Raw genomic sequence first — 27,661 nt, 5'->3', positions numbered from 1 at the left:
TGTTTTTGTGCTTCCTACTTTTCTTACTCTTACTTATGGTCTTTCCTTCCCATTCAAAAAGTCCCCTTTAACATTTCTTATATGGCTGGCTTGGTGATGAATTCTTTTAACTTTTGTCTGGGAAACTCTTTATCTCTCCTTCTATTCTGAATGATAGCCTTGCTGAATATTCTTGGTGCAGACTTTTTCCTCTCATCATTCTGAGTATATCATGCCAATCCCTTCTGGCCTGCAAAGTTTCTGCTGTAAAATCTACTGATAGCCTTATGGGGTTTCCCTTGTATGTAACTGTTTTCTCTTGCTGCTTTTAGAATTCTCTCTTCATCATGACTTTCTGCCATTTTAATTACTATGTGTGCTGGTGTGGACCTCCTTGGGTTGATTTTGTTGGGGGCTCTCTGTGCCTCCTGGATCTGGATTTGTTTCCTTTCCCAGTTTAGTGAAGTTTTCAGCTCTTATTTCTTCAAAGAAATTTTCCTCCCCCTTTTCCTTCTCTTCTCCTAAAGGGATCCCTATAATGAAATGGTGTTAACACTTGATGGTGTTGCTGAGTTCCCTTATTTTATTTAGTAACAAAAAATATATATATGCATATATACATATGTAATATATAATAACTAACACATGTGTAACATACATACATATAATAACTATATTAAACTAAAATATATTGCTTAACAATATAGGGAAGGTGGAACAGAATGAGGGAACTGGAATAGAAGCTAGAGTTTCTGAGCTTAACCTAATTTTGTAGATTTAATATGTAGTCATATATTTATTTCACATTCTTATAAAAGTAAATTATTAAAAAAAAATCAATTCCTGGGTGCCTGGGTGGCTCAGTTGGTTAAGCGACTGCCTTTGGCTCAGGTCATGATCCTGGCGTCCCGGGATCGAGTCCCACATCGGGCTCCCTGCTCAGCAGGGAGTCTGCTTCTCCCTCTGACCCTCCTTCCTCTCGTGCTCTCTCTCATTCTCTCTCTCGCAAATTAAAAAAAAAAAAAAATCATTTCCTAAAAACAAAGCAAAACAAAACCAACCTGAAAGAAATTATTTCAAATGTCTTTTTTTTAAAAAAACAGAATTTGTATATGTATTTTTTATAGTATATACTCTAAGGACAAAAAAAAAAATCTTTAAATGTTACAGTGATCATACTGTTGATGGTAGTTTTGATGTTGTTATTCTGAGACAGTTGCAAATGTAATGTAGGACAAAGCAACGAGTCATTATTTTGGTGCACTTGCAGACCAGCATTTTTCACTGTGGGAGAAAGGCCATACACAAGTAAGATAAAGAGTTTAAATAACAACCCAAAATACTGAATTTAAACTGGAATGCCCATAAATTTCATGATGTATATTAATATATTTATTTATTATTTACTTTATTTATACTTATATTTATTTCCTACCACTGTCCACTGAAATACCTAGAAACAATGACTAATCCAGAAGCCATGAACACTATTAGTGCCAGGTAATAGAGCCACTATTGTGCTCTACTTTCCCACTAAAAGGAATCAGGTCTCATTATAGGTGTGGGCTTTCTTTACACAACAATATATGCTATAGACAGATATAGTCTTTATTCCTTTTTAGGGCCACAGATTACTCTATTATGTGGCCCTACCTTGGTTTACTTGGGTTACCTTTTGATGGAAATTTGGTTCCTTCTAGATCTGCGCTACCATAAATTGTGCCACAATGATAGCCTCACTTTTCTATAGCTATACACTTTTGCACTGCTTCATGTTAATATATTATCTGTCCATTATATTTAAAGAAAGTTATGAGAAAAAAAGACAACTTTAGCAACAACATGAACAAAGCTAGCAGAGGGAAACCCAGGATGAGAAAGGAAGCAAAGACCTGTAAAAGGGACCTACAGCCATCCAGGTAAGAGTACAGTGAACCAGAATGCAAGCCATGGAAGGGACAACATAAGAGAGGAGAGGACAGACCCAACAGGTATTTAGAAACAGAATTCCAGGAACTTGAGGACTGGTGAGATATGGGGCCTAAGAGAGGAGCTCTCTAAGCCAGACTCTCGCCTGTGGGAAGTTGATGATCACCAGCAGGGAAAACATGGAAAATCTGAAGGAAAAGATGAGGAATTCATTTTGGACACTTCACATGTGAAAGGCCTCTGGTACAGCAAGTAAAAATGTTGAGTTACCAGAAATGGGTAAAGCTGTAGACTTGAGAGTCTTTAGCATATGGGCAGTAGCCAAATCCATGAGAGTGAATGAATTTGAGCCAGAATTCTGAGAAAAACTCTATTTACATATGATATATATTGGCATATTGCATGTATGTGTATGTGTGTGCATGTGCATACATGTTTAACTGTTTATTTTGGACATCTTCAAACATATACAAAGGTGGAGATACAATGCACTTCTAATACCTCTTACTCAGTTTTAATAATTAACAAAAATTTGCCATTCTTATTTCATCTACCATGTATTTTCAAGCCAGATCCCAAAATTCATTTCACCTGTAAACACTACATTTATATTTCTAATAGATAAGGTCCATTTTTGTTACTCCTATAACCAAAAAACCATTATTCCACCTAGTGTTATTGTATTAATTTGCTGAGGCTGCCATAACAAAATACCACAGATTTGTTGTGCTCTTATCTCTGGTGTCTATGTGCCCCAACCTCTTTTTACAAGGGTACCCATCATACTAGATTAGGGCCCATATTAATAGCTTCATTTAACTTAATCACCTCTTTAAAGACTCTATTTACAAATACAGTCACATTCTGAGGTACTAGGGGTTTGAGCTTCAGCATAGAATTTTGGAGGGGACAAAATTCAGCCTGAAACAGTTAACATAGCCAGTTTATATTCCATTTTCCTACAGGGGTTACCATATTATGTACTGGGTGGATTCTATTATCATGATATTACTTAACATGTTACTCTGTGCCTTCCTCTTTCAAGTAAACCAGCAGTCAGATCTAGAGGCTTCATTAGATTTAGAATCAATTTCTGGTTTTGTGAAAATATTTCAAAGAGAGTAACAATATGAAATGCATCACATCAGGAGGTACACAATACTTGATCATCTCCTTGCAGTACTATTAAGATTGATCAAGTGTTGTCAGTCTGATCCATTTTTATAAAGTTCCCTTTCAACCATCCACCGAATGGTTATTTGGCAAACATTAGTTATTATTTCCTTAGCCATGTCCAGTCTACTAATAGGCCCATCAAAGGCATTCATTTATTTTATATATTTTTTGGTCTCTAACATTTATTTTTGGTTCTTTGTTAGGACTTTTATCTCTATGCTTATATTGTCCATCTACTCTTGAATGCTGTCTACTTCATCCCTTAGAGCCCTCAGCATTTAATCTCAGTTTTCTTTTTTTTTTTTTTAAGATTTTATTTATTTATTTGACAGAGAGAGAGATAGGGAGAGAGGGAACACAAGCAGGGGGAGTGGGAGAGGGAGAAGCAGGCCTCCCGCGGAGCAGGGAGCCCGATGTGGGGACTCGATCCCAGGACCCTGGGATCATGATCTGAGCCGAAGGCAGACGTTTAACGACTGAGCCACCCAGGCGCCCTAATCACAGTTTTAAAGTACCAATCTGATAATTCCAATATCCATGCAATGTCTGGTTCTGATGCTTGCTTTGTCTCTTCAAACAATGTTTTTTGTCTTTTGGGATGTCTTCTATCTTTTTCTTGATTGCTGGACATATAAAAAGAACTGTAAACCGACCTTTCATAATGTAGTAGTGAGATTTAGGGGGAGTGAAGCATTCTACAGTCCCATGAGTAGGTCTCAGTCTTTCAGTGAGCCTATGCCTCTGAACGTGAACTTCACAAGTGCTTCTCAGTTTTCTGCCCCCATCCTCTCATATGTGGGATAGGATGGCTAGAGTGGGCTAGAGTTGAGTATTTCCTTTCCCCCAGGTTATCTAGGCTCTGATAAAACCCCAACAAGTTAGGCTCTGGTTAACGAGTTTCCTCTGAGGGCAAGCCTTACTAAGAAGGAGAGAGTTCTCTGGTTTATTTTCAGATGGCTCCTTTTCCTCTCCTTCTGTTGGAGCACAAGATTTTTCTCTGATATTTACTGTGAGAACCTTGTAGAGTTCTTGGAGGTGTAAACTTACAAAAGTGTGAGGGCTGCCTCATGACTCAGTCCCCCTGGAGCTTTTAAGTGTCAGAATTGTCCACACTGAACCTCCAGCAATTCATCAATTGCAATTCAGGTTTCCCTACCCGGGCACTGGTTCCCATGGAGGTTGCTGCTCCAATACATTGTGATTCTATATTCATGTGTCAGTCTCTCTATTTGGCGGGCATTATATGCCCTGTGACCTCACTTCTCTTGCAGATCTAAAAAGAGTTGTTGATTTTTCAGTTTGATCATCTTTTTACTTATTGTTGGGACGGAGTAGCAACTTCTGAGCTCCTTATATGTGGAACTGGACTTGTTATTTCTTAGAAACATTATTTTCTTATGGGTTGCAAAATGGTGATATTATTATCATTCCTCCCTCATTTATTCATTGGACGTTTTCCATAAAAGTTTTTCTTCATCAACAATTTGGTTACTCTGAATTTCAGTTTATGTAGGAAAAGCAGGTTAATTGTTTTGCTTTTTTAACCATTATTTACCAATTTCAGAATAATGAACTGGTGTCCTAGTAATCTTCAATGTGACTAGTGAGCTTTTTTTTTAAGCAATATTAAGAATTCATGTATTTTTAACATATTTAATGAGTTTCAATCCATTGCAAACACTTTTTAATTGTCTTGGTGCTCCAAGTATTTCTTCTTTTGCCAGTAGGAGCCATTTCAAGGGGACACTATATCATTGCCTGCAGAAACACATACATACAAATACATGCACATACACGCAAAGCCAAAGGATTCAGAATATACAGGCCTTCCCCTTCTCTCTAAGACCACATTTAGTTTCCCAACTGGTGGACATATGTTACATCCACTCACATTCCATTGGCCAAAGCAAGTCATACGGCAAAATGCAAAGTCACTAGGGTGGGGGAAGTATATTCTACCCAAACTGAAGCCATGACAAAAGTGAAATTTTTTATTTAAAAAATTGTGAATAAAACTATCTACCACACTGGGTGTGATTATTGGTTTTATGTGTCAGCTTTGCTATCCACCTATTTAATCAAACACTAATCCAGATGTTACTGTGAAAAGAATTCTGTAGATGTGTTTTTCATCTAAAATTAATTGATTCTAAATAAAGATTACTCTTGATGATATAGGTAGGCCTTTTTCAATCAATCTCCATAATACACAAAGGCCTTTACAGCAAAAACTGAGGTTTTTTTGGAAAAGAACAAAGTCTCTCTCAAGACTGCAACATCAGCTCCTGCTTGAGTTTTCAGTCTACCACTCTGCCCTACAAATTTCAGACTTGCCAGCATTAACAACTGCATGAGCCAATTCCTTCAAATGAAAGAATGACCTTAACCAAAGCAATTAGACAAGCGAAAGAAATAAAAGGCAGCCAAATTGTAAGGAAAAAGTAAAACTATCTCAATTAACAGATGCTATGATTCTGTCTATAGAAATCCTAAAGAACATACACACGTATACACACACACAATTATTAGAGCTAATAAATAAATTTGGCAAATTTGCAGAGTACAAGATCAACACTCAAAAAATGTGTTTTTTTTAAATACACTAACAATGAGTAACCCAAAAAGGAAATTAAGCGATAATTCCACTTGTAATACCATCTGCTATGGACTGAATTGTGTCCCTCCAAAATCCATATGTTGAAGCCCTAATCTCCAATTTGATTGTTTTTGAGATAAGGCCTATAAGAGGGTAATTTAAGGTTAAATGAGGTCATAAGGGTAGGGCCCTGATCTGATAGCTTAGTATCCTTAAGAATAGACACCAGAGTACACCCTGTCTCCCTTTCTTTCTCTCCTTGCCCACTATCGAAGGACAAAGTGAGAAGGCAGCTACCTACAAGCCAGGAATAAAACTCTCACCAGAAACCATATTGGCCTTGATCTTGGATTCCCAGTCTCCAGAACTGTAAGAAAGAAATTTCTGTTGTTTAAGACACCCAGTATGCGGCATTTTGTTATAGCAACTTAAGCCGATTAAGATAGCAGTCAAAATGATGGAATACCTAAGAATAAATTTAAGGAGATGAAAATTTTGTGTACTGAAAACCACAAAACATTGCTGAAAAAAATTAAAGAAGACCTAAATAAATGGAAAGACATCATGCTGGAAAACTGACTATTTAACACACCAATATTTGTCAAAGTTATCTACCGATTCAATACAATCCCTATCAAAATCCTAGTCGTCTTTTTGCAAAAATGGAAAAGCTGATTCTCAAATTCATATAAAGTTGGAAGGGAGCCAAAACAATATTAGAAAAGAAGAACAAAACTGGAGGACTTACACTTCCCCATTTTAAAACTACTACAAAGCTACAGTAATCAAAACAGTGTGGTACAGATTTCTTCCTGCTATCCAAAAATAGAGTTCCTATGAAACCTTTTATAAACTGAAATGGCATAGAGTGAAGAAGCAATTAACATTAATTTACATGGAAAACTACAATTTTACATGGAAAAACAATCTCTCCTAGGCTTTTCTGATACTTTAGAACACATCTTGCTAAATGGATGCACAACATAAATCAAGATTAAGCACAGATGCTCACAGACACTGTGCAAAGCTATGGTGGCTTGATACTGAGATGTAGTTCCCAGAGAAAGAGCTTGGTTGTGCCACTCTTGCTGCTCAGGGTGCATGCTGCCTCTATAAAGGCTCACTACAAAACAAACGCTGAACGCTTTTTTCTCTTTCAATCTTTTGTCGTAAAAGCAAAAATTCTTTTCAGATTTCTTTCAATTAATGAAAACAGGTACTAATGTAGGTCTTTTGTAAAAGCAAAGTGGCATAACACAAATTTTGAAAAGATGGGGATACCTACACTGACACAGGATAGACATAAAGACCAATGGAGTAGAATTAACAGTCCAGAAACAAACCCATACATGTATGGCAAACTGATTTTTGATATGGAGGTCAAGACCATTCACTGGGAGTAAGAACAGGCTTTTCAACAAATGGGTCTGGGACAACATGCAAAAGAATGAAATGAAATCCCTATTACACAACATATACAAAAACTAACTGAAAGCGAATCAATGACTTAAATACATGAGCTAAAATCATAAAACTCTTAAAAGAAATCCTAAGGGTAAATCCTACAGAATCAAAATTAAAATGGAGTCACTTATGATGGGGACAAAATGGTGTTGGTCAATGGAGGCACATTAAAGAAAAACAAAACTTAGCCTTACCTGACAAATTGTAGTAACTTATGGCTCCTCTCAGAAATCAGCCCAGGACAGTGATACCCCCAAATGCCAAGTCTGTTCATGCCATCTTTGGACTTTCTTTTTTCTCTGACTCAGCTACCCTGACACAAATAAGAAGACCAAGCAACCAATCAACTGAAAAAGTCAAATAACTTCCATGTTTACCCCATAAACACCTTTTAACTTGAAACTCATTGCTCTCTTAGTCTTGAGTTTCCGAGTTTACAGGTCAAAACCACTGCAACAAACTCATCTTTCTGTTTTATTTTACTCAGTGTACAGAGTTTGGTTTTTTGACAATCCTTATGAATTTGGATTTGGCAATGGGTTTTTAAGTATGACACCAAAAGCACAAGCCATAAGAGAGAAAAATAAACTAGGCTTCATCAAAAATTTAAGTTTGTACATCAAAGGACATTAGCAAGAAAGTGAAAAGACAACCTACAGAATGGAAGAAAATATTTGCAAATCATATATCTGATTAGGGTCTAGTATCCAGAATACAGAAAGAATTCATAACTTAAACAACAAAGACAATCCAATTAAAAAATAGGCAAAGGACTTGAATAGACAGTTCTCCAAATATACACAAATGGCCAACACGGACATGAAAAGATGTGCAACATCACTAGCCTTAGGAAAACACAAATCAAAACCACAATAAGATATTATTTCCTACCTACTAGGATGAGTATAATTTTTAAAAAAGAAATTTGGTGAGGATGTAGAGAAATTGGAACCACCACATATTGATTGCTATTAGTATGTAAAATGTCTCAGCCACTTTGGAAAACAGTTTTATCAATTTCTCAAATATTTAAGAGTAGAATTACCATATGACCCAGCATTTCCACTCCTAGGTATTTGATAAGCTCTCTCCATGATTCTAGTCTGATTTGTGGGACATGTATCAACCAGTTGTAGCAAGGATCCTAAAGAACTGTGTATCTGGATCCCCCTGGATATCTGATCACCTTCAATATCTGATCAAACTCTTAGTCCCCACCCTTGGTGCCTGATCAACGTAATCTGCCTTCAGTCAGAATCCCAACAAGTCAGTTTAGACAGAATGCCCCCTGACCCTTATTATTTCCTGTTAAGAAACTTCCGTCCACTGCTCTCCAACTCTGCTCCTTGGCTATAAATTACTATTTGTTCATGCTGTATATGTGGAATTGAGTCTAGTTCTATACTGAGGTCTCTTTCCCTCTTTTGCAATAGTTCCCGAATAAAATCTGTTTTTACCACTTGAACTATGTCAGGCTCTGGTTTTCTTTTAGGGTGTATTACCCACCCACCCCCAAATTGAAAACAGGACTCAAATACAAAACAAATATTCATAGCAGCACCATACACAATAGTCCAAAGGTGTAAATAACCCAAATGGCCATCAATGGGCCAATGCATAAAACTGTGGCATATACATACAATGGGACAGAATATAAGCCATAAAAAGGAATTAAGTACTGATACTTGCTACAAGGTGGATGGACCTGGAAAACATTATGCTAAGTGAAAGAAGACAGACACAAAAAAAAAGGTCACATTTTCCATTTGGGGGAAATATCCAGATTAGGTAAATCTAAAGACTCTGAAAGTAATTGGTGTCTGCTGAGGTCTAAGAGAGGGAAAAATGGAGAGTTAATACTTAATGGGGGTGATGAAAATGTTTTGGAATTAGAGTTGGTGGTTGCACAACATCATGAATGTACTAAATGCTACTGAATTATACTCTTAAAATGTTTCATTTTATGTTCTGTGAATTTCACCTCAATAAGAATAAAGTTTATACCCAACAACCAAAGTTGTTTAGAGGTGCAGAACTACAATTAGACATTGTAACGTAGGCTGGTTATTTCCTTTATGAATTGTTAGAACTCCTCAGTGAGGTTGCTTCTGTTTGTTTTTTGGAATTTTTTAAACATTAAATTCACTGGCATTTGATATACACTATCGAGGGCTGAATGGCTTGAACTATTAACTGTAGAAATGGTGAAGTTCCCTTTCCGTTTGGATGGGCTGAGAATAAAAGCTCGTTCCAAGACTCTTTCACTCCAGAAATTCAGAAGGGCACCCTATCTTCCAGATAGCCACATCCTACCTCGCATTTTATGGGGCTGGATGCCGGGCCCGCGAAGGAGCTTGTGCCCCCCCCGCCGGGCATCAGTCCCCAAGGTCTTTGTGGGGACCCGCCCCGGCGACACCAGACTCTGGCGCACAAGCCTCCTCAGTGCCGCCCGACCCTCCCAACTCCACCTCTTCCGCCTGCGCTCCCCAGCTCGCCCCGCCCGGCGCGCCAGTCGGAAGTGCGGGCGCCGGAACAGGCCTATGGCTGAGCTGCGAAGCTCCCGCGAGGGGGCCTACGGAACGAACTGCAGCCTGCAGCGCGCGGCCCTTGCCCGCACGTCGCGTTCCGGCCGAGCCAGAGGCGCCGTCATGAGGCCAGCGCGGCGGCGTTCCGCACAGGTGGGCGGTGGCGGGTGGGAGTGGCGGGCCCCCAGCGACGGTTAGGCGCGCGAGATCTTGGCCGGGGTCAAAGGTAAGCGAGCGGCTTCCCGAGTGGCTTTTCGCGGCTTTCCACAGAGCCGGCCTTCCGTAGAAGGAAGGTGTTTCCAGAGACGGGGGTGGCCTGGGCTGAGCCCTCGCACCCGGGGTAGTCGCCTTAGTTGCCTCTGGCAGTGTTTCCAAGCAACGCTTTTCGTTGTAGTTTGACTTTTGGATTCCAGGTACGGGTATTTCCGGAAATTTCCAAGAATTTCGCGTAGCGCTTTGGGGGAGGGTTTCTTGGTATCCATATTGAATAAAGGCTGTTCGCCCTGCTGTTGAGTTGTGGCGATATGTTGGTAAAGCCTAAGTTGTTTCAAAAACAAAAAAAACCTCTAACAGTTGAAGCGTCAGGTCGATCAGGAAAAGCAGTGGAATCGGTTGCTAGTTTTACAGTTGGATTCATTACTGGTCCTTGCCATAGTTACCGGGAGTTCAGAAATAAAGAGCTAGCTGTTCCTGGAAGCCATCTCCTGTAACCATCGCATCAGGAGGGACTGCGTTTTCCTGAGTACCATACATTAAAGTTCCTGGTAGGAAAATAGTGATTAGCAAGATTTTCCGAGTTAGATTTGAATATAGTGTACGAAGGTTGGGAACCATGATATGAAGTTAGATCAAAATTAAGAAAAAAAAATGTACATTAGTCTGAGCAGAATCCGATTTAAAATCTAAAAACGGGTGCTGGATTGAATGGTCTGAAGGTCGTGAGCTTTAGTAGAAAGAATCTAAGATTAAAAATTTAGAGGTCTGAATTCCAGTCTGTTGTGTGGTCTTGGGAAATTCCTTCGTTTTGAGTGCCTTATTTTGTAAAATGGAGGCGGTAATTACAATGGTTTTTTCACAGGGTTCTGGTAAATGCTGTATGCGGTCATAATGTTTGGTTTGTAAATTGTATACGTAGTTAATGGCTTTTGTCTGTAATAAAGTTGGGAAGCCTTTCTCTTCCCATCCTTCTCCCCAATTTAGTGACAGAGATTAGAGTCATCACATCTTGCCTGTACCTGGTGTACCTTCATCTTTAGATTCAGTGGTCAGAAATTTTCACCTTAACTTAAACTTATATTAAATCCATGAGCTGTTGGAAGGTAGGATTAATGTCTTACTTTTTAAATTATTATTCCTGGAACTTGGATGGTGCCTGTAATTTTTTGGTGTTTTTTGTTTTGTTTTGTTTGTTTGTTTCTTAAACCCAAACTGGCAAAACCTAAGCTTTGGGTTCACCAAAAACAAAAATTTCACATGGAAAATACTGTTTTCTGTCAATTGAGGGTGTGGTTTTTATAGTTTAGTGGTGTGTAGACACACAAATTAGAGGGAGTTAGGTAAAATTAGCCCTTGCATCACCTGGAGGTTTCAAAAAATTCTGATCCGTAGGCCCTACTCCAGACCAGTTAATCGGAATCACTGCATGAGTATTGTATACTGCATGAGTATACCACTTCTTAAAGCTCCCCAGGTTATTCTGTTGTGTAGCCAGGGTGAGAACCCATGTGTTAGAGGAATGAGATTCTTCAGCAATGTATCCAGTTTGCTTGAAGAGGGGAAGGGCTAGAGGGACTGGAGCTGTATCTGCCAAATGTAGCTTAGGATATTTGGGGGAATATCTTTAGAGGACTTTTATTAGCAGGTGTGATGAAATGTGTGATTTGTAAAGTGAACTGTACAGTGATGCAGGTTAGTGGATGGATTGTTAGAATAATCCATAGGAACAATGACAGTAGCAACAGTGGTGATGGAGAGGAGAAATTTGAAGACATTTATTCTTTTCTCTCCTGGATGTTAAATTTTTTGAAGAAAGCAAGTAATGATTGTAATTTACCTAGTTAAAACTGTACTTTTCAACAGTTGGAAAGACTGTGATATGTGATTTTTATTGTTGCTGATTATTTAAAAATGTGTTCAAAAATTTCTATTTCTCAAGTAATTTTCCTTAATAACGAGATAATCTGATTTTTCTTAATCACTTTATGTTAATGTGGGGGCTTTTGTTGTTTTTGCTTTTTTAGCACTAGAAGATTGATATTAAAGACATGGTTTTCACTCCTCTTCATCAACGCACATAAGTTATCTCTTCTTTTTGGACCCCTATTTTATACCACAATGGTAAGCTGTAGCTCATTATGTTCTTATTTGTGTTTTAGAGTGTTCTCTTTATAAAAATATCTGTATTACAGGTACAGAAATACTCATGTATGCCTAAGTTACCCTACCTAGGAAATTACTTAGCGCTCACCTGCAAAATCTTCTCTAGAAAATAGGGAGCTCATCTCTCAATTCAGTGTTATAATTATGTCTAACTTAAAAAGATAATTTGTCTGTCCTTATGTTTGTGAAGCATTAAAAAATATTACTTCACCTGCCACAGTCAAATCACTGGCAAGGAGGATGGGTATAAATACAAATGACTTGGAGGGGGCACACGTTTCTCATATTTTAAAGTTCCTCTTAATTTAGATTGTTGTTGTTGTTTAAAAACAAATGTAACCTGCTTACCACAAATAACATTTAAAGCAGCATCAATGTTAGCCTTCTAATGGCACATTTCTGTTCACTGACTTAACAGTCGTTAAACATACTTGGTGCTGGGCATTTACCTTTTGCCATGAAAATATTTAAAAACAAAGGGGAAAAAAAATCACTTTATTGTGTTTGAAAGAAGCAGCAGCATTTAACAATGAAAAAATAAACACTGACCACAGTCCTGAATAAACCTTTGAAAACGTTTATCCTCTCTTCTGATCTTGCCTATCCACCACTGCCTGTTAGAGAAAAGTAGAGCTGTCAAAATGAGGGGCTGACCTCACTTAACATCTTGCATCCATCTTAGCTATCACTTTCCTCTCAAGTGTTAGAAGGAGGTAGTGAATAAATGATGCTTATAAACATAAGCAGTTATATCTCACTAGAGCTTTTGAAGTTTTGATTTCAGAGGATGAGGCATTACTTGAGAAGACTAACAATAGCCAGTTGTCCTAGAGTATACATTTGATTGTGTTTATTATAATTTTTTATATGAACTTATTTTAAGATTTTATTTATTTATTTGACAGAGAGGAAGAGATAGTGAGAGCAGGAACACAAGCAGGGGGAGTGGGAGAGAGCGAGCAGGCTTCCCGCTGAGCAGGGAGCCCAATGTGGGACTCGATCCCAGGACCGTGGGATCATGACCTGAGCCGAAGGCAGACGCTTAATGACTGAGCCACCCAGGTGCCCTATTTTAAGATTTTTATGACCAAAAGAATTAAAAGAACCTTATATATTTGGTAAAAGGGCATATTTAGAGTTACAGTTTTGTGCAGGAAAATGGTTTATACTCGAGAATCTCATCTTGAATCCTGGGAACCAATTTCATTAGGAATCTGCTGCTTATAAGAATATTTTCATAAATTAAATTGGTATAAATTTATTTTAACTGAACTTTTTGAAATGATGGCGTATTTTAGCCTTTTTTCACTTTTACATTTTAGATGTTTGGTAATGTGAGTGGTTTGTTTTGTTGTTGTTGTTTTTTGGGGGGGTTTTGTTTTGTTTATTGCAGTCTAAAAAGACCAGCTATTTTTGTCATCATATGAATTCTTCATCCCTAGAGCTAGGGTGGCAGGGTCACTTAAACCTTTCCATGATTTCCAAAGGCTGGCAGTATTTCTTTTTCCCATTGCTTTCCTGGGATTTTGGTGGGTGCTAGTTTTTACCCCATAGAATTTAGTAGGTAGTATTACTGCAGTCTACAAAATAAAATAATTTAGGCCCTTGTTAATAAAAAATGAAAGTTCTCTGCCTCTCAGTGGAATTAAAAATTAAAGACTATCATTGTGAATGAAAAATACTGTAACACTATATGGTACCCAAACCATAAAATTAGATATCATTGGTGTTAAATTTACTTATTTAGGGGGGCCTGGGTGGCTCAGTCAGTTAAGCGACTGCCTTCAGCTCAGGTCATGATCCCAGGGTCCCGGATCAAGTCTCACATCAGGCTCCCTGCTCAGCGGGGAGACTGCTTCTCCCTCTGCCTGCTGCTCCCCCTGCTCTTGCTCTCTCTCTGTCAAATAAATAAAATCGTTTAAAAAAAATTTACTTATTTAAAACCTAGTACTCTTTATTCTTAGATATCATTACAAAAGAAAATTTTACAAATGAGGAAAACAGAGTTTACCTTCTTCTCTTGCCTTGATAAAAGGGTCTCAAAGAAATGGATGAAGGGTGGGAATCTGTTCTTTATTTTCAGGCCCGACGTGCAGTAATAAAACTATTATTTCATTAATTTTAGATGCATTTTCTTATACATTTTAATATTACTGAGTCAATGAGTCTACAATTAAGGACATCTTGCAGTTATAATTGGCTGCCGTTTTTTCTTAATATTACCTAGGATACTGATGCATACTTACAGTTGATGGTATCTTAAAGTCATTGAAACGTGGTGATGATAGCTATCATTTATTGCATTTCTACTGGGCACTGACCTAGAAACCTTATATTATAGATTCTCTGCATTAAGATATTAGGAATTTCTAAATTGGTGTTAGGTACCAGTATAACAGCGCCCCCGATTTTCAGGATTCCTAGCAAATTAGGAGAGTTAATCTTTGCTTCACTTTAAGTGCATACTTGATGGCTGTATATTTTCCTGAATGGTGTTCTTAGAATGTTGAAGAACTTGGAAGTTTGTAGAATGGTAGTAGTTTCTATATCCAACCATTGGCTATGTATTAGCCTCCATAAACACTAGCCAGAGAAAACCATTTTAGCATTTCTTATATAATTTATTGTCATAATTAGGTGCCCAAGACTGACATGATTTTTCTTTGTAATATATCTTGAACATAAAGTGGGGTGGGTGGATATAAAATAAGGGAAAATATGTTAGACATGTTTTAGAAAATAAAAACGTATATAAACATTTAACTAGAAGTGTTATATTAATTTTTGTGAAAATAACTAATACCAAATACACTATTTACTTTTTACAGCAACAAGCTTTAGAACTAGCTTTGGATCGTGCTGAGGTGAGGTGTGACTAAGTTACTAAGTTGAAGTAGTGTTGTCTTAATTAACAAAACTCAGTTTTAAGAGATGTTTGTATGTGGTTCTCAAAGGAGTACATTAACGTAATTTTAGGATAAGTATGCATATAATTTTGCTATAAATAAAAATACTTTGTGATGAGGTTTGGGTCATCTCTTATTTGGAATTCTTAGATAATGTAGAATAAAAATTATTGAACAAAGACATAGAATTTCTAAAATTATGTTTTCCTTTTTGTTAAGTTTTCTAATTGCTCAATTAAAGGGGAAAATAATTCAAAAATACATGGAGTTTTTGCAACTGGATATGCTGTGCATATTCTGAACAACCATAAAACATTTTGAAAATAATTCTGACCTGTGAAATCACAGTTCTGAAACTGTATGATTTTGCTTATATCATAGCAGTGAAATATTGTGTTAAATTTTAGAACAGTTTAAATTTCACTTGTTTGTAACATAAATTTAGACGTTAAGTAGTTTAAGGTATGAGTAGTTAAGGTATATTTTAATATGAATCAGAGACTTGAGTGACTAGTTTTTTGGTTTTAACACATGTTTTAGGTATACTTACAATAGAGCTGTTCATACAATAGAGCTGTTCATGCACTAAGCAAAAGGCAAGCTGTTTTCATAAACTTTTCTTTTTTAGTATGTCATTGAAAGTGCCCGACAGAGACCTCCTAAAAGGAAATACCTGTCTAGTGGAAGGTATGAATACTTAATTGATTGATATCTTTGATTATTGAAAATATGATGATAGCTAGCACTTACTGCATTCCCTCTAGGCACTGTGCTAGAAATGTTAGAGGTACTTTACATGTATTAGAAATTTCTAAGTTGGTATTAGCTACTATATCCAACCCCACTTCACCCCCAGTTCGGGGGAAATTGGGGAAAAAATTAGGGAAAATTTCAAAATAGCATTCATTTTATGATGATTATAATAGTCACATTATTTTGTTTCATTAAATTTTAGAAAATCTGTATTTCAAAAACTTTATGACTTATATATTGAAGAATGTGAAAAAGAGCCTGAAGTTAAGGTAAGTATAAATTTTTTATGTTATTATTGCTTTTGAAATGTAGAGGAAGAGAGACATTTGAAGGAGTTAAATTTGAAGCACATCATGATTTATATTTTTGTGAGTGAACTAACATCTTTTCCAGCCAAGCTAGCCAATTCTGCAGCTGACCCATAACCGTGGCTAATCTGGCACTGGGTAGAGATCACCTGCTTAGGTAAGAGAGGTGAACAGTGTTTGCCAAGTAACGGAAAATATTTCCTTGAGAAGCCCAAAGAAGCGAAGTCACCGTATATATTATCTTCTGCTTCTTTTCCCCCTGATAAGTGATTTGTAGGCCAAAGACAGGAGGAAAAAAGTAGCTGTTTCCTCAGGGTGATTTGTACTGGAAAGGTTATAAGGACGTGTAGGAAATTCAGGTATGATAGTAAAAGATGAATTTGGTCACAAAAATTAGTTCAGGGCTAGGTTAACTCATTTTTATTTAGTATAAAAGTATGGGCAATAGAAAGGTAACAAGTTGATTTCTTGATATCTTTTGGATTTGGGGGCTATAAGAGCCTTAAAAAGCTCTATGAACTTCTTTAAAGATGAATACCATTGTGCTCGCTATGGCAGCACATAAGCTAAAAATGAATACCATTTGGGGCTCTTCGGTGGCTCAGTGAATTAAGCATCGGACTCTTGATTTCGGCTCAGGTCATGATCTGAGATTGAGCTCCGTGTAGAGCCTGCTTAAGATTCTCCCTCTGCCCCTTGTGCTCTCTCTCTCTCTTAAAAAGAAAAATACCTTTTTACCTTTTAGGCAAAAAAATTAGTGGAATGCCAATAATATCTAGCCTTTAAAATCTTAACATGGGGAAAAATGATAGATAAGTATTGAATAAATCTTACAGTACGTTTCTCATAAGTTTTGTTGAGGTATAATTGATGTACAATAAATTGAACATGTTTATTAAAGTATATATTTTGTAAGTTTTGACATATGTACACCCATTAAACTATGACCACAGTCAGTATAACGAACATGTCCATCATCTCAGGAACAGAACTAAGGATACATAAAAATTCTAAATTGGGGTTAGCAGTCATTATCTGCCAGCTGAATCTAGCTGAAACGCTGCATGTTTTTGTAAATGAAGTTTTATTGGAATCCAGCCATAGCCATTCATTTATGTCTTATCTGTGGCTGATTTCAAGGTACAATGGCAGAGTTAAGTATTTGCAACACAGACCATACATAGCCTACAAGCCTAAAGTACTCTCTAGCCCTTTAAGTAAGAAATTTTCTGACCTCTGATTTTTTGCTCACCCCAGAACGAAGTAGGAACCAGCTTGCTGTCTTGAAAGGATACTCAGTCCTGTTACAGTTTATCTCTTCTGTCTTATGTCAAATTAGGTTTGCTCTACACTTGAAAATACTTTAAAATTTTAGTCTCTCTCTACTAATCTTTTTCTCTTTTTTAAGTTTTTTTTGTTTTGGGTTTTGTTTTTTTTGTTTGTTTTTTTTTGAGAGAGAGAGTACGCAGTGGGGAGGTGTAAAGGAAGAGGGAGAAAGAATCTTAAGCAGATTCTGCGCTGAGTGCGGAGCCTGACACGGGGCTCGATCTCAGTGATCCTGAGATCATGACCTGAGCTGAAACCACGTCAGAGGCTTAACCAGCTGCACCACCCAGGTGCGCCCCTCTACTGATTCTTTTTTAAATAGTTGTTGATTTGCTCATTTTTTAAAAATTTTCAAAATTCTGGGGGTTTTTGTTCCATGGTTAAAATAAATCAATTTATCATTTGTCTTTGCATGTAATTGTATATATTACATGTTTAATGTAAAATACTTGGGTTTGTTCTTTGAGATCCTGCAAAACTATTCTATTGACTCAATTTTTTGTAAATAAAATTTGATGAAATAAATTGTAATATCTATATATGCGGGTTTCATTTTAAAACACATGCATTTCTGAAATAATGGATTTTTAGGTATGTTTACTGTGTTTCCTGATTTTTTTTTTTTTCTACAAAATAGTTTCTAGGGGTGCCTGGGTGGCTCAGTTGGTTAAGCATCTGCCTTTGGCTCAGGACATGATTCCAGAGTCCCAGGATTGAGCCTCACATCAGGCTCCCGGCTCAGAGGAGAGTCTGCTTCTCCCTCTCCCTCTGCTCCTCCCTCTGCTCATGCTTTCTCTCTCACTCACTCCCTCTCTCAAGTAAATAAATAAAATCTTAGAAAAAAAATAGTTTCTAAAGAGCTGTTATATTGAATTTATAGGAAATTGCTTAAATTCCTTATTTCTTCTTACCAGCTAGGTGTCTTTGAGCCTAATGTTACAGCTAACTAGAGCTGTTGAATTTGTTTGGATCTAATTTATGCCAGAAAATATTTTAAAAAGTGGACACTGGTAACAGTACAATCAAAGATGATACCCCAGATTCTTTATGTGTAGACTTATACTTAATAGAAACTAAGTATATGACGTGTATGTTTTATATATTTGCCTTCATGGTTTTGCATTTTATTCATTTAAATATGTTTGTTATATTTTGCTTATATGCAAAGATATGTATTTTATGTATCAGTTTTTGTTTTTATATATCACTTTTTTACTTATGGTATGAACTCATTTGTATAAAATGTAGTAATAGACCAAAATTGAGTTTACATAGATGTGTTTTATATTTGGTGGCTGTAGTGTTTGTGACTCTTACCCATATATTCAGGATCATAATGTGGAAGGAGCACTAAAAGATTAATTCAGGTCTGATTTTGTTAAATCATAGCATTTTTGTTAAGGTTACGCCAGATTATTTTCATGAGCTCTGCCTCTTTTTAAAGCAGAAATTAAGAAGAAATGTGAATTTGTTAGAGAAGCTTGTTATGCAAGAGACATTGTCCTGTTTAGTGGTCAACCTATACCCAGGAAATGAGGGATATTCTCTGATGCTCAGGGGAAAAAATGGATCAGGTAAGAACCTTCAGAGAGCTGCAGCCACAAAAATCCCTTTGCAAGAAAGGATGTGCTATCTTTTAGAAGTAGTTTTTTAACGTGCAAAGTGGTCTGTCCCTCAGATCAGTGATGACTTGATAAAGAAGACATGAGCCCAAATTTTCCTCTTTTTGAAGTTTTGTTAGAAAGTATCTGTAAGATGATTACCTTCATGCATATGCATTTGAAGAGAATTCTAATTGAGGTAGGTCTTTGAAGTTAAATTATATAAGACCTAACCTTTAAATAATTGACACAATTTTCTTTCTATTGCTATTTACATTTTAAGGTAGCATGAGGTGTTTTTCTACTGTATTTTGAGTATACTCTTGGTTCTGAAACCTTTAAAATAAAGCAGATTTGCTGCCTTTTGAATAATTTTCTTATTTAGTAACATTTATTTCTATTAATGTAAACTTGAAAATAGTTTTGAAATGTAAGCACTCTTAGATTTCACTAAAGAGACATCTAGAAATTTGATATGGTGGTGATGATGTGGGTCCAGTTAAGGATTTTTTTCTTTTGTTGATAATTATAAAACGTAACAGAGAATTTTCTTCTTTAAGTGACCATTTTTCAGATGAGATAGCAAATTATCATACTGATTTTCAGATTAGATTAAGTAGCCTTCAAGGGACTTTCAGTTACCAGTGTTGGAATTTTATCGTATTCTGATTATTGTACTGCTGGCTGTGATTTGCATTATGTTGTTATGCCAGATATTTTCCATAGTGTGTTGTGGGTTTTCTCCTTTCTGGCCTAAAATTGTATACAGTTCACCAAGTCTTTCAGTAGTATGTGAAGTGATTCATTTATAAGACTTAAATAAAGAAAGACTTTTGAAAAGCCTTTGGGATTTATTCTCTCTCTTTTTTTTTTTAATGTAAACTCAAATTATGCAACTAAGCTTTGCAGTAAGCCTGAACATTTTTCAGAAACTTTGTGTTTTAATATTAAGATTCTGAGACCATTCGACTGCCTTATGAAGAAGGAGAATTGCTTGAATACTTGGATGCAGAAGAATTACCTCCTATTTTGGTTGATCTCCTAGAAAAATCTCAGGTATAAAATTTTTCTCTTTAAAATGTCGTTAGAGAGGCACCTGGGTAACTCAGCTGGTTAAGTGTCTGTCTTCAGCTCAGGTCATGATCTCAGGATCTTGGGATTGAGCCCTGCATTGGGCTTCCTGCTCAGCAGGGAGTCTGCTTCTTCCTCTCCCTCTGCCACTCCCCCCGCAACCCCTCCACCCCACTCATGCTCGTGCGCGCTCAAATAAATAAAATCTTGGGGAAGAAAATAAATAAAATGCCATTAGATTTGTCAACTCTATGGCATTTATTATAAATGATACTTAGTTATGTTCTTGATGGTGCTTAGAACGTGAAGTGAGACATTAGACATAGTTATATGGTAACCCATTTTATTATGGGATATTCACCTTTTAGGCTGTACTGAAATGTGTAGATTTAGTTAATTCTTCTAAAATTGCTTTAACAGTTAGCTCATTTGTTGGAAATCTGTCTATACCTACAATCAAGACTATGGGAGAAACTATTTACTCTTTGGTTTCACTCCAGCAATACTATGTACTTAGGAGAAAGAATAGAATTTCCATTTTCTCCTAGTCCTAGTCAACTGCATCCACATCTCTTTTCACACTTTCTGCCTGCCTCTCTGTTCAAGTGGATGAAGTATGCTATACCTAAGAAATCTCCTCTACTTGTATTCTGGTCACTTTTCTGTTCTCATCTTTTTTTTTTTTTTAAGATTTTATTTATTTGTCAGAGAGAAAGGGGGGAGCAGCAGGCAGAGGGAGAAGAAGCAGGCTCCCTACTGAGCAAGGAGTCCAATGTGGGGCTTAATCCCAGGACCCTGATATCATGACCTGAGCCAAAGGTAGCCACTTAACCGATTGAGCCACCCAGGTGTCCCTTCTGTTCTCATCTTAATTGGTCTCAACAGAATTCAATGCAATGACTGCTTCCTCCTGGAAACACTCTTCTTTTGTCTTCTGATACATCACATTCTGGCTTTCCTCTTATCTCTATTCCTTCCGTCTTCTTTACTGTCATCACTGTTCCCTTCATAAATGTGTGAAGGTTTCAGGGTTCAATCCTATACCCTCTATTCTTTAGTAACACTCTGTCCCTGGATGATCTCAACCAGTGTTATGAGTTTTAAAATGACATTTAATCCCTTTGCTTATATATCTCTCCATGACTATTCCATCAAGCTCCAAACTTATATTTACTAGGATATGTAATAGGTTCTTCAAACTTAACATGACGAGAACAGAAATTTTTATTTCTTACCCCCCAAACCAGTTTCAGTCTTTGTAATCTATGACCCTGCTTTCCCCTTTCACAATCAGTCCATCAGCAAATGTCACCTGTACCTTCAAAATACATATGTTCGTGACCTGCTGTAATTACCTTGCTGAACTTTTTGCTTTCATTCTAAAACCCCAGAAATCAATTCTCCACAGACAGCTAGATTAAGCTTAAAAAACAAAAAAAATTGGAAAAAAAATATTCTCAGCTTAAAATCTTCAGTGTCTTCTCACTGTACAAAACCCCTGCGACCTTGTCTTCATCTCTTGATTCTCATCCCTACTCATTAGGCTGCAGCCATCCATTGTTCTTTACATACATAAACATGCTAACCTTATTCCTACCTTAAGACCTTTCATCTGCTGTTCCTTGTGTTTGGAATGATCAGTGCCGGGTGTTTGGCCCTTTTGTAATTCAGGCCTCACCTAAAAAGTCATTCCCTCAGAGAAGTTTTTATCTGAAACCACAATCTAAGTTGGCTCCTCCCTATTTTATTTCCTTTCTAGCATTCATCAGTATCTAAGATTATCTTATTTCTGTATATGTTTATTGCCTGTCTTCCCACACTAAGAGCAAATGTTCTCCCACCACCACTGTATCTGTGAAGCTTCTTGGATAGTGCCTTGCATATAGTTCACATTGTCGTGGCTCAATAAATACTTGTTAAAGAGAATGAGCATAATAACAACTCATAGCAAAGAAAGTCCCCAGTAAAAGTTCTGAAAGGGCGAAAAAACATAGTATTATAAGTGCCTATGGCAGGTTGTGATTAGCAAGACTTGAGTGAAAAAGGCTCTTACCTTTGGACTAGAAAACAATATGTTTAGCTGAAAATTATTATTTGAATTTATAGTTAGCTTTCTTCCTTTTATTAATAAAGTCATATTTATTGGAAATCTTAGCAGAGCAAATAGTAGTCGTATCCAGAAACTGAAACTCTGGCAGGGTTGATTGACAATTTGTAACGAAGACAAAATTCATAAAAATGACAAAGTTAGCAAAGTATAGCTGTGAGCCAGTGAGCATCAAGAAGAGCATTTCTAGTGATTTTTAACATTAATAGTATATAAATGCCAAAACTCAATCCATAACTAGAATTCATTAAGTTGATTTTAAACTGCTTTTTTTTTTTTTTAAGATTTTTTATTTATTTATCTGAGAGAGAGAATGGGAAACAGAGAGCATGAGAGGGGGAGGATCAGAGGGAGAAGCACACTTCCCGCTGAGCAGGGAGTCTGACGTGAGACTCGATCCCGGGACTCCAGGATCATGACCTGAGCCGAAGGCAGTTGCTTAACCAACTGAGCCACCCAGGCGCCCCTTAAACTGCTTCTTGAGTCATAGTGATGAACATAAAATAATTCCTTGAAAAGTTTATATAGTGGTAAATCCACCAGTAAGGAAGGCCACTTAAGATTATGTGAGTGGCGGGCGCCTGGGTGGCTCAGTTGGTTAAGTGACTGCCTTCGGCTCAGGTCATGATCCTGGAGTCCCGGGATCGAGTCCCGCATCGGGCTCCCTGCTCAGTGGGGAGTCTGCTTCTCCCTCTGACCCTCCCCCCCTCATGCTCTCTCTCTCTCTCAAATAAATAAATAAAACCTTTAAAAAAAAAAAAAAGAGATTATGTGAGTGGCCAGAAGTATTACATAAGCATGTAAAGAACCTGAAACATTGAATGTAAGCACTCTTATGTAGGCTTTTAAAATATGACATTTACTTAAGTGTTTTCACTTAAAACAGGTTAATATTTTTCATTGTGGATGTGTCATAGCAGAAATACGTGACTACAGGCAGTCCAGTAATATGAAGTCTCCTGGTTACCAAAGTAGGCATATTCTCTTACGACCAACAATGCAGGTAAGGAATGTTTAAGTATTTTAGGGGCACCTGGCTGGCTTAGTTGGTGGAGGAGTGGGTGACTCTTGATCTGAGTTGTAAGTTCAAGTTGGGAGTAGAAATTACTTAAAAATAAAATCTTAAATAAAGGAATTTTAGTTTTTATTTAGAGTTTTACTTATTAAATATCTTCATATGTTTCTGTGTTTGTATATTGTATTTTTTTTAATTTTTGTTTTTTGTAGACTTTGATCTGTGATGTACATTCAATAACAAGCGATAACCATAAATGGACCCAGGTTAGTTGTTTTTTAATCCCAAACAGGCAAATAAAGGAACAATACTTAACATTAAGCTAAGCAAAAGATATTTTAGTCGTAATTTTATTCAAGAGTAAATTTGGGGATTCCCCTTTATGAGCTGTAGAAATCGGGGGTCTCTTCATCCATGCAATAATCGCTCAAGGAACTAAGCAGTTCCATCCCATTTGCTTTAGGACCATGGTGAAACAGGGTCAGGCTGACCTGATCTGCCCAACGTGTGAAACTTAGTTTTTTATCCCCTCTCAAATAGATGAAAAATACTTGTTTTTATACCATGGATACAAATAGATACTGGTTTTCTATAATCTAGGATTCTAAAGCAGGTCTAGCCTGTCTTTGCCGTTCACACCAGTTGTAGCACTAGAACTTGGAGACTGGCCAGTTAACTCTCCAGTGCTGGCTCAGTATATATTTGGTGCCCACTCACAAGAGTGTTGACTTATTTCTCTGCTACTATAGAGAGGAATAGTTACTAAACCAAAGAAAATATCAGTAATGAAAATTATCTGCAAAATGTGGTTATTAAGCCTGGAGTAACTGTCAAGTGTTGTGTTTTAGTTTGGGCTACAATCTTTTTGCATGCAAGGTTAAAAGCTATCGAAAGAATATTCAAAACCCAAAAAAAAACCCTCATTGGTCACCATAAGAGGTTGCTAGGGTGTTAGTTTCTTATTCTGAATGTTGATGAATAAAGGGAGAGATTGTAGCATTTTATTCTGCTTTTCCTGTATGAACTGTATGTTAGATAGCCAGATAGTAACTAGGAGGAAATTCTTCAGGAAAATTATCTTGAAAGTTTTCACCACAAGAAAAAAAATTTTTGTTGCTGTGGGTAACTAGACTTACTGTGATGGCCATTTTGCAGTGTTTACAAATATCAAATCACTTGTGTACCTGAAAATAATATGTCAGGTATACCTCAGTAGAAAAGAGGGAGAACAAACAGAATTTTCCTGGTACAAAGTAAATGTTAGTAGAGGACATTTCTTACAGGCCGATATGTAGTTTCTGTCTTTGAAAAATACCACCTGCATTCTTTGAAAACTACCACCTGTATCTTTACACAGTTTATTTTTCTTAATTTCTTTCATATAATCATGGATTTAGAGTTAACTTTTGAGAATATAACACAAATATGCTTAATAATGATTTATTTAAGAAGGTTCCAGTAAGAATCAGGAAGTATAGAAGACAATTTAGCATTAACATTTCTGATACTGGTGAGATTTGAATTTCTTTGGGTGAGATGCATACAAATGGTGCTTTGTAATTAAGGATTCCAAATAGCAGAAATTTTTAGTTGTGATTTCACATATTATAGATACTAATAGTATTTCAACTTAATTTTCCTTCCGTTTTATACCATTAAATGTTGATGTAGGCTCCATACCATTCCTGCCAGATGGGTAATCTTACTGTGTGGAGTGCACAATTGAAGGTGCACTCCCTGCACATATATAGGAATAATATATTCCAGCTAATAGGTACAAAAGAAATAAATGATAGATTTTTTAAAAATCAATTTGGAAGTCTTAATGAATTAATGAATCTAGACAGATGTAATTCTTAGGTATAAAAATCATTAGATTGTAGGTTCATAGGAATACTTATGATGCAGAGATATGACTAACCCCACTGATGTAAAAGTGGGATAGTCAGTCATTGTATTCCTCCTGGTATGATGCAAGAGAAAGTACACAATAGTACCAATAAAGAATTCTTGTCTAAAAAAACAGAACCAGAATTAAATTAAGCTTCTAGATCTAACAGTTCACAGGGAATTCGGGGAAATAAAAGAAACTATTAAATGACACAGTGAGGAAGCAGCCAGTCAGATCCAGTTGAAGTCCGCAAGGAAGTAGTTGCTCAAATCCAACAAACCAGTTGCATGAGAAAAGGGAAAAAAAAGTTGGGAGAAGGAGGTGATCACATTACAGAACAAAAAAAGATGTTTAAAACAGATAAAAACCAGGTATCTTTGGCCTTGTTTGAGTTCAAATTCAAACAAACCAACTAAAAATACACTCTGAGATAATGGAAAATTTAAAGCCAGACTGTATGTTCGAACTCCTTATCAGTTAGCAATGCGTGCTGAAGTATTTTCAGATGAAATAATACAACATCAAAGATGTCTTTTAAATTACTCCAGCAAAACAAAAGCGTAAGTTACAGAGACAGTTGTTAATGAAATTGAGTGTTGGTACATGGGTGTCACCACACTTCTGCTTTTGTGTATGTTTGAAAATATCCATAATAAAAAGTTGAAGTATTGAAAGCAGCAGTGTTTTTTTTGCAAAAATCTTACTCAGCAATAGTATTGATTGACTCATTTGACCATAAAAAATGTAGTTGTTGCTATTAAAATATTTCAGTGATTAAGCCAAAAAAAAAAGCAGTATTCCTTACGTAATACCAGTAAAAGACCTGTATACACTTTGGAATTGGGTATATAGAGTTTACGCAGTATTAGTGTAATCATTTTTATTCTTGTAATGAAGTTAAGCTATGTATAGAATGGGACTGTTAATCTCTGTGTTATTGAAAGTGCTGTGATCTTTCATGATTCTGTAGGCTTTGTGGGAGCGGATGATTTTATCTGTTTTGTTCACGACTTAATCCTCAACTCTTAGAGCCTAACAGTAGGTGCTCAGCAAATATTTGTTGAATTAATGAATAGGCACTCTTAAAATTTGACCATTTTGAACACTGTACAAATTACTGAATTTCCATTAATGGTTTCATTATGCTGTCAAGTTTTTGAAGTTTACACAAAGGTTGGAACTTGAAATACTGTGTTTTATAGTAGTACATAACAGAATTCCAAGGAATATTTCTAGATTAAGAGATATGTGTGATTTGAAAAACTTAAATCTGTTACTGACATATGCTCTTACACATTTTAGGAAGATAAACTTTTGCTTGAGAGCCAGCTGATCCTAGCTACAGCAGAACCATTGTGTCTTGATCCTTCTATAGCAGTAACCTGCACTGCAAACAGACTGCTTTATAACAAGCAAAAGATGAACACACGCCCAATGAAACGGTAATTGCCTTTGTAGATAGGTAAACCGAAAGATGCTCCTAGGCAAGTAGCTTTAAATTTTGCTCTTTGTGGTATCTTTCCCCTCTAAAGTATGTAAGTGCTCTGACTTTTTTTTAAATAGGGTTTTAATGGCTTTATATTACTTTTTTTGTGTATTATGGTTTTTTAATATTGTCTGCCTTATATTGAAGTGGTGCATTCTGTGCATTTTGTGAAAGAACAAACTTCTAAAGGTTAGAGTCTGTTTACCAAAAAGAGGCTGAGAAGGAGACCAGTATAAACAATAATTCCTTTATTAATTACTAATAACCAATAACCTATTTGTTTTGTTAATACTCCTTTTAAAGAAATGATTTGTAATTTATTTTTGAGATATGATAAAACATGTCTGACAAGTCAGTTTATAACCAGATGCCTTTTTATACCATGGTAATTTGTCTTTAAATGTTTTAACTATCTCTTTTACTTAATATTAACTTGGACTACAGTTATAATTGATTCATCATTAAATACTTCTGACATAATTGTTTGAATTGCCCAGTTTGGATAATCTTCAAGTTTGGAGGAGTTCAAAACCTATCCATTTTCTAAATTCCTTAATTTATTATGTAAACAACATACGCTGAGAAAAAGGTACAGTTTCAGAAATGGTGAAATAAGTCCATATAAGATTGTCAGCAGTCCTGTAAAATCTCTTTGTATCTCTCCACATCTCCATGCCCACTGATAAATTATAGTTAAAGTCAGCATCATCTTCATCTTACTTCTGTAGTAAATTCCTATTTGACCGGTCTTCCTGCTGCTATCTTTGCTCCTTTCTGATCTATTTGCCACGTAAGCAAACTGGAATAATCTTTTAAAAACTTCAAAGGAGATTATGCCACTACTTAAATTTCCCTAAAGCTTCCCATTGTGCTCCACATTAAATCTAAACACGTTACCATTGATCTGCAAGGCCCCTTTCTCACTCTCTGACCTCATCTATTATGTGGATCCTCATGCTCTAATCACACCTATTTTCTGGTTTTAAAACAAATTAAGTTTTTAATTCTTTTTTAGTTTTTAAATTCTTCTTTGTGCTTCAAATACTCATTCCCTGATCTTTTTTCTTTTTTTCTTTTTTTAAGATTTTATTTATTTGAGAGAGGGAGAGAGCACGAGGGGTGGGAGGCAGAGGGAGAGGAAAAAGCAGA

General features: G+C 36.4%; 1 protein-coding gene and 1 long non-coding RNA gene across 13 annotated transcripts in view; one reads left to right on the top strand and one right to left on the bottom strand.

Annotated features, from left to right (window-relative positions):
* The window catches only part of LOC145720622 (uncharacterized), a 324,122-nt gene extending 314,525 nt beyond the window's left edge, over positions 1–9,597 (bottom strand). The window contains exons 1-3 of one of the 2 annotated variants that reach the window (XR_014143723.1): positions 9,458–9,597; positions 7,339–7,457; positions 4,027–6,047 (exon numbers count right to left, since the gene is read on the bottom strand). This is a non-coding gene — a long non-coding RNA (uncharacterized LOC145720622). Of the gene's footprint in view, positions 1–4,026; positions 6,048–7,338; positions 7,458–9,457 lie in introns of those variants that run through there. The other variant, XR_014143724.1, reaches the window with a different exon arrangement.
* A 105-nt stretch (positions 9,598–9,702) lies between these two features.
* Positions 9,703–27,661, top strand: part of SUPT20H (SPT20 homolog, SAGA complex component) — a 39,419-nt gene continuing 21,460 nt past the window's right edge. For 4 of the 11 annotated variants that reach the window (XM_031028902.2, XM_031028898.2, XM_031028896.2 and 1 more), the window contains exons 1-10: positions 9,932–10,082; positions 11,910–12,006; positions 14,877–14,912; positions 15,583–15,641; positions 15,910–15,976; positions 18,789–18,915; positions 19,895–19,998; positions 23,007–23,123; positions 23,348–23,401; positions 26,329–26,468. In XM_031028902.2, coding sequence (XP_030884762.1) covers positions 12,004–12,006; positions 14,877–14,912; positions 15,583–15,641; positions 15,910–15,976; positions 18,789–18,915; positions 19,895–19,998; positions 23,007–23,123; positions 23,348–23,401; positions 26,329–26,468 — 707 coding nt within the window. In that variant the 5' untranslated portion in view covers positions 9,932–10,082; positions 11,910–12,003. Of the gene's footprint in view, positions 9,823–9,930; positions 10,083–11,909; positions 12,007–14,876; positions 14,913–15,582; positions 15,642–15,909; positions 15,977–18,785; positions 18,916–19,894; positions 19,999–23,006; positions 23,124–23,347; positions 23,402–26,328; positions 26,469–27,661 lie in introns of those variants that run through there. The other 7 variants (XM_031028893.2, XM_031028894.2, XM_031028888.2 and 4 more) reach the window with 3 other exon arrangements.

The sequence above is a fragment of the Leptonychotes weddellii genome, chromosome 3, assembly GCF_054177405.1.
Source record: "Leptonychotes weddellii isolate Sample4059 chromosome 3, ASM5417740v2, whole genome shotgun sequence".
Classification (NCBI taxonomy): Eukaryota; Metazoa; Chordata; class Mammalia; order Carnivora; family Phocidae; genus Leptonychotes; species Leptonychotes weddellii.
Note: the sequence above shows the minus strand (reverse complement) of the source record. Positions and strands in the feature narration are given on the sequence as shown.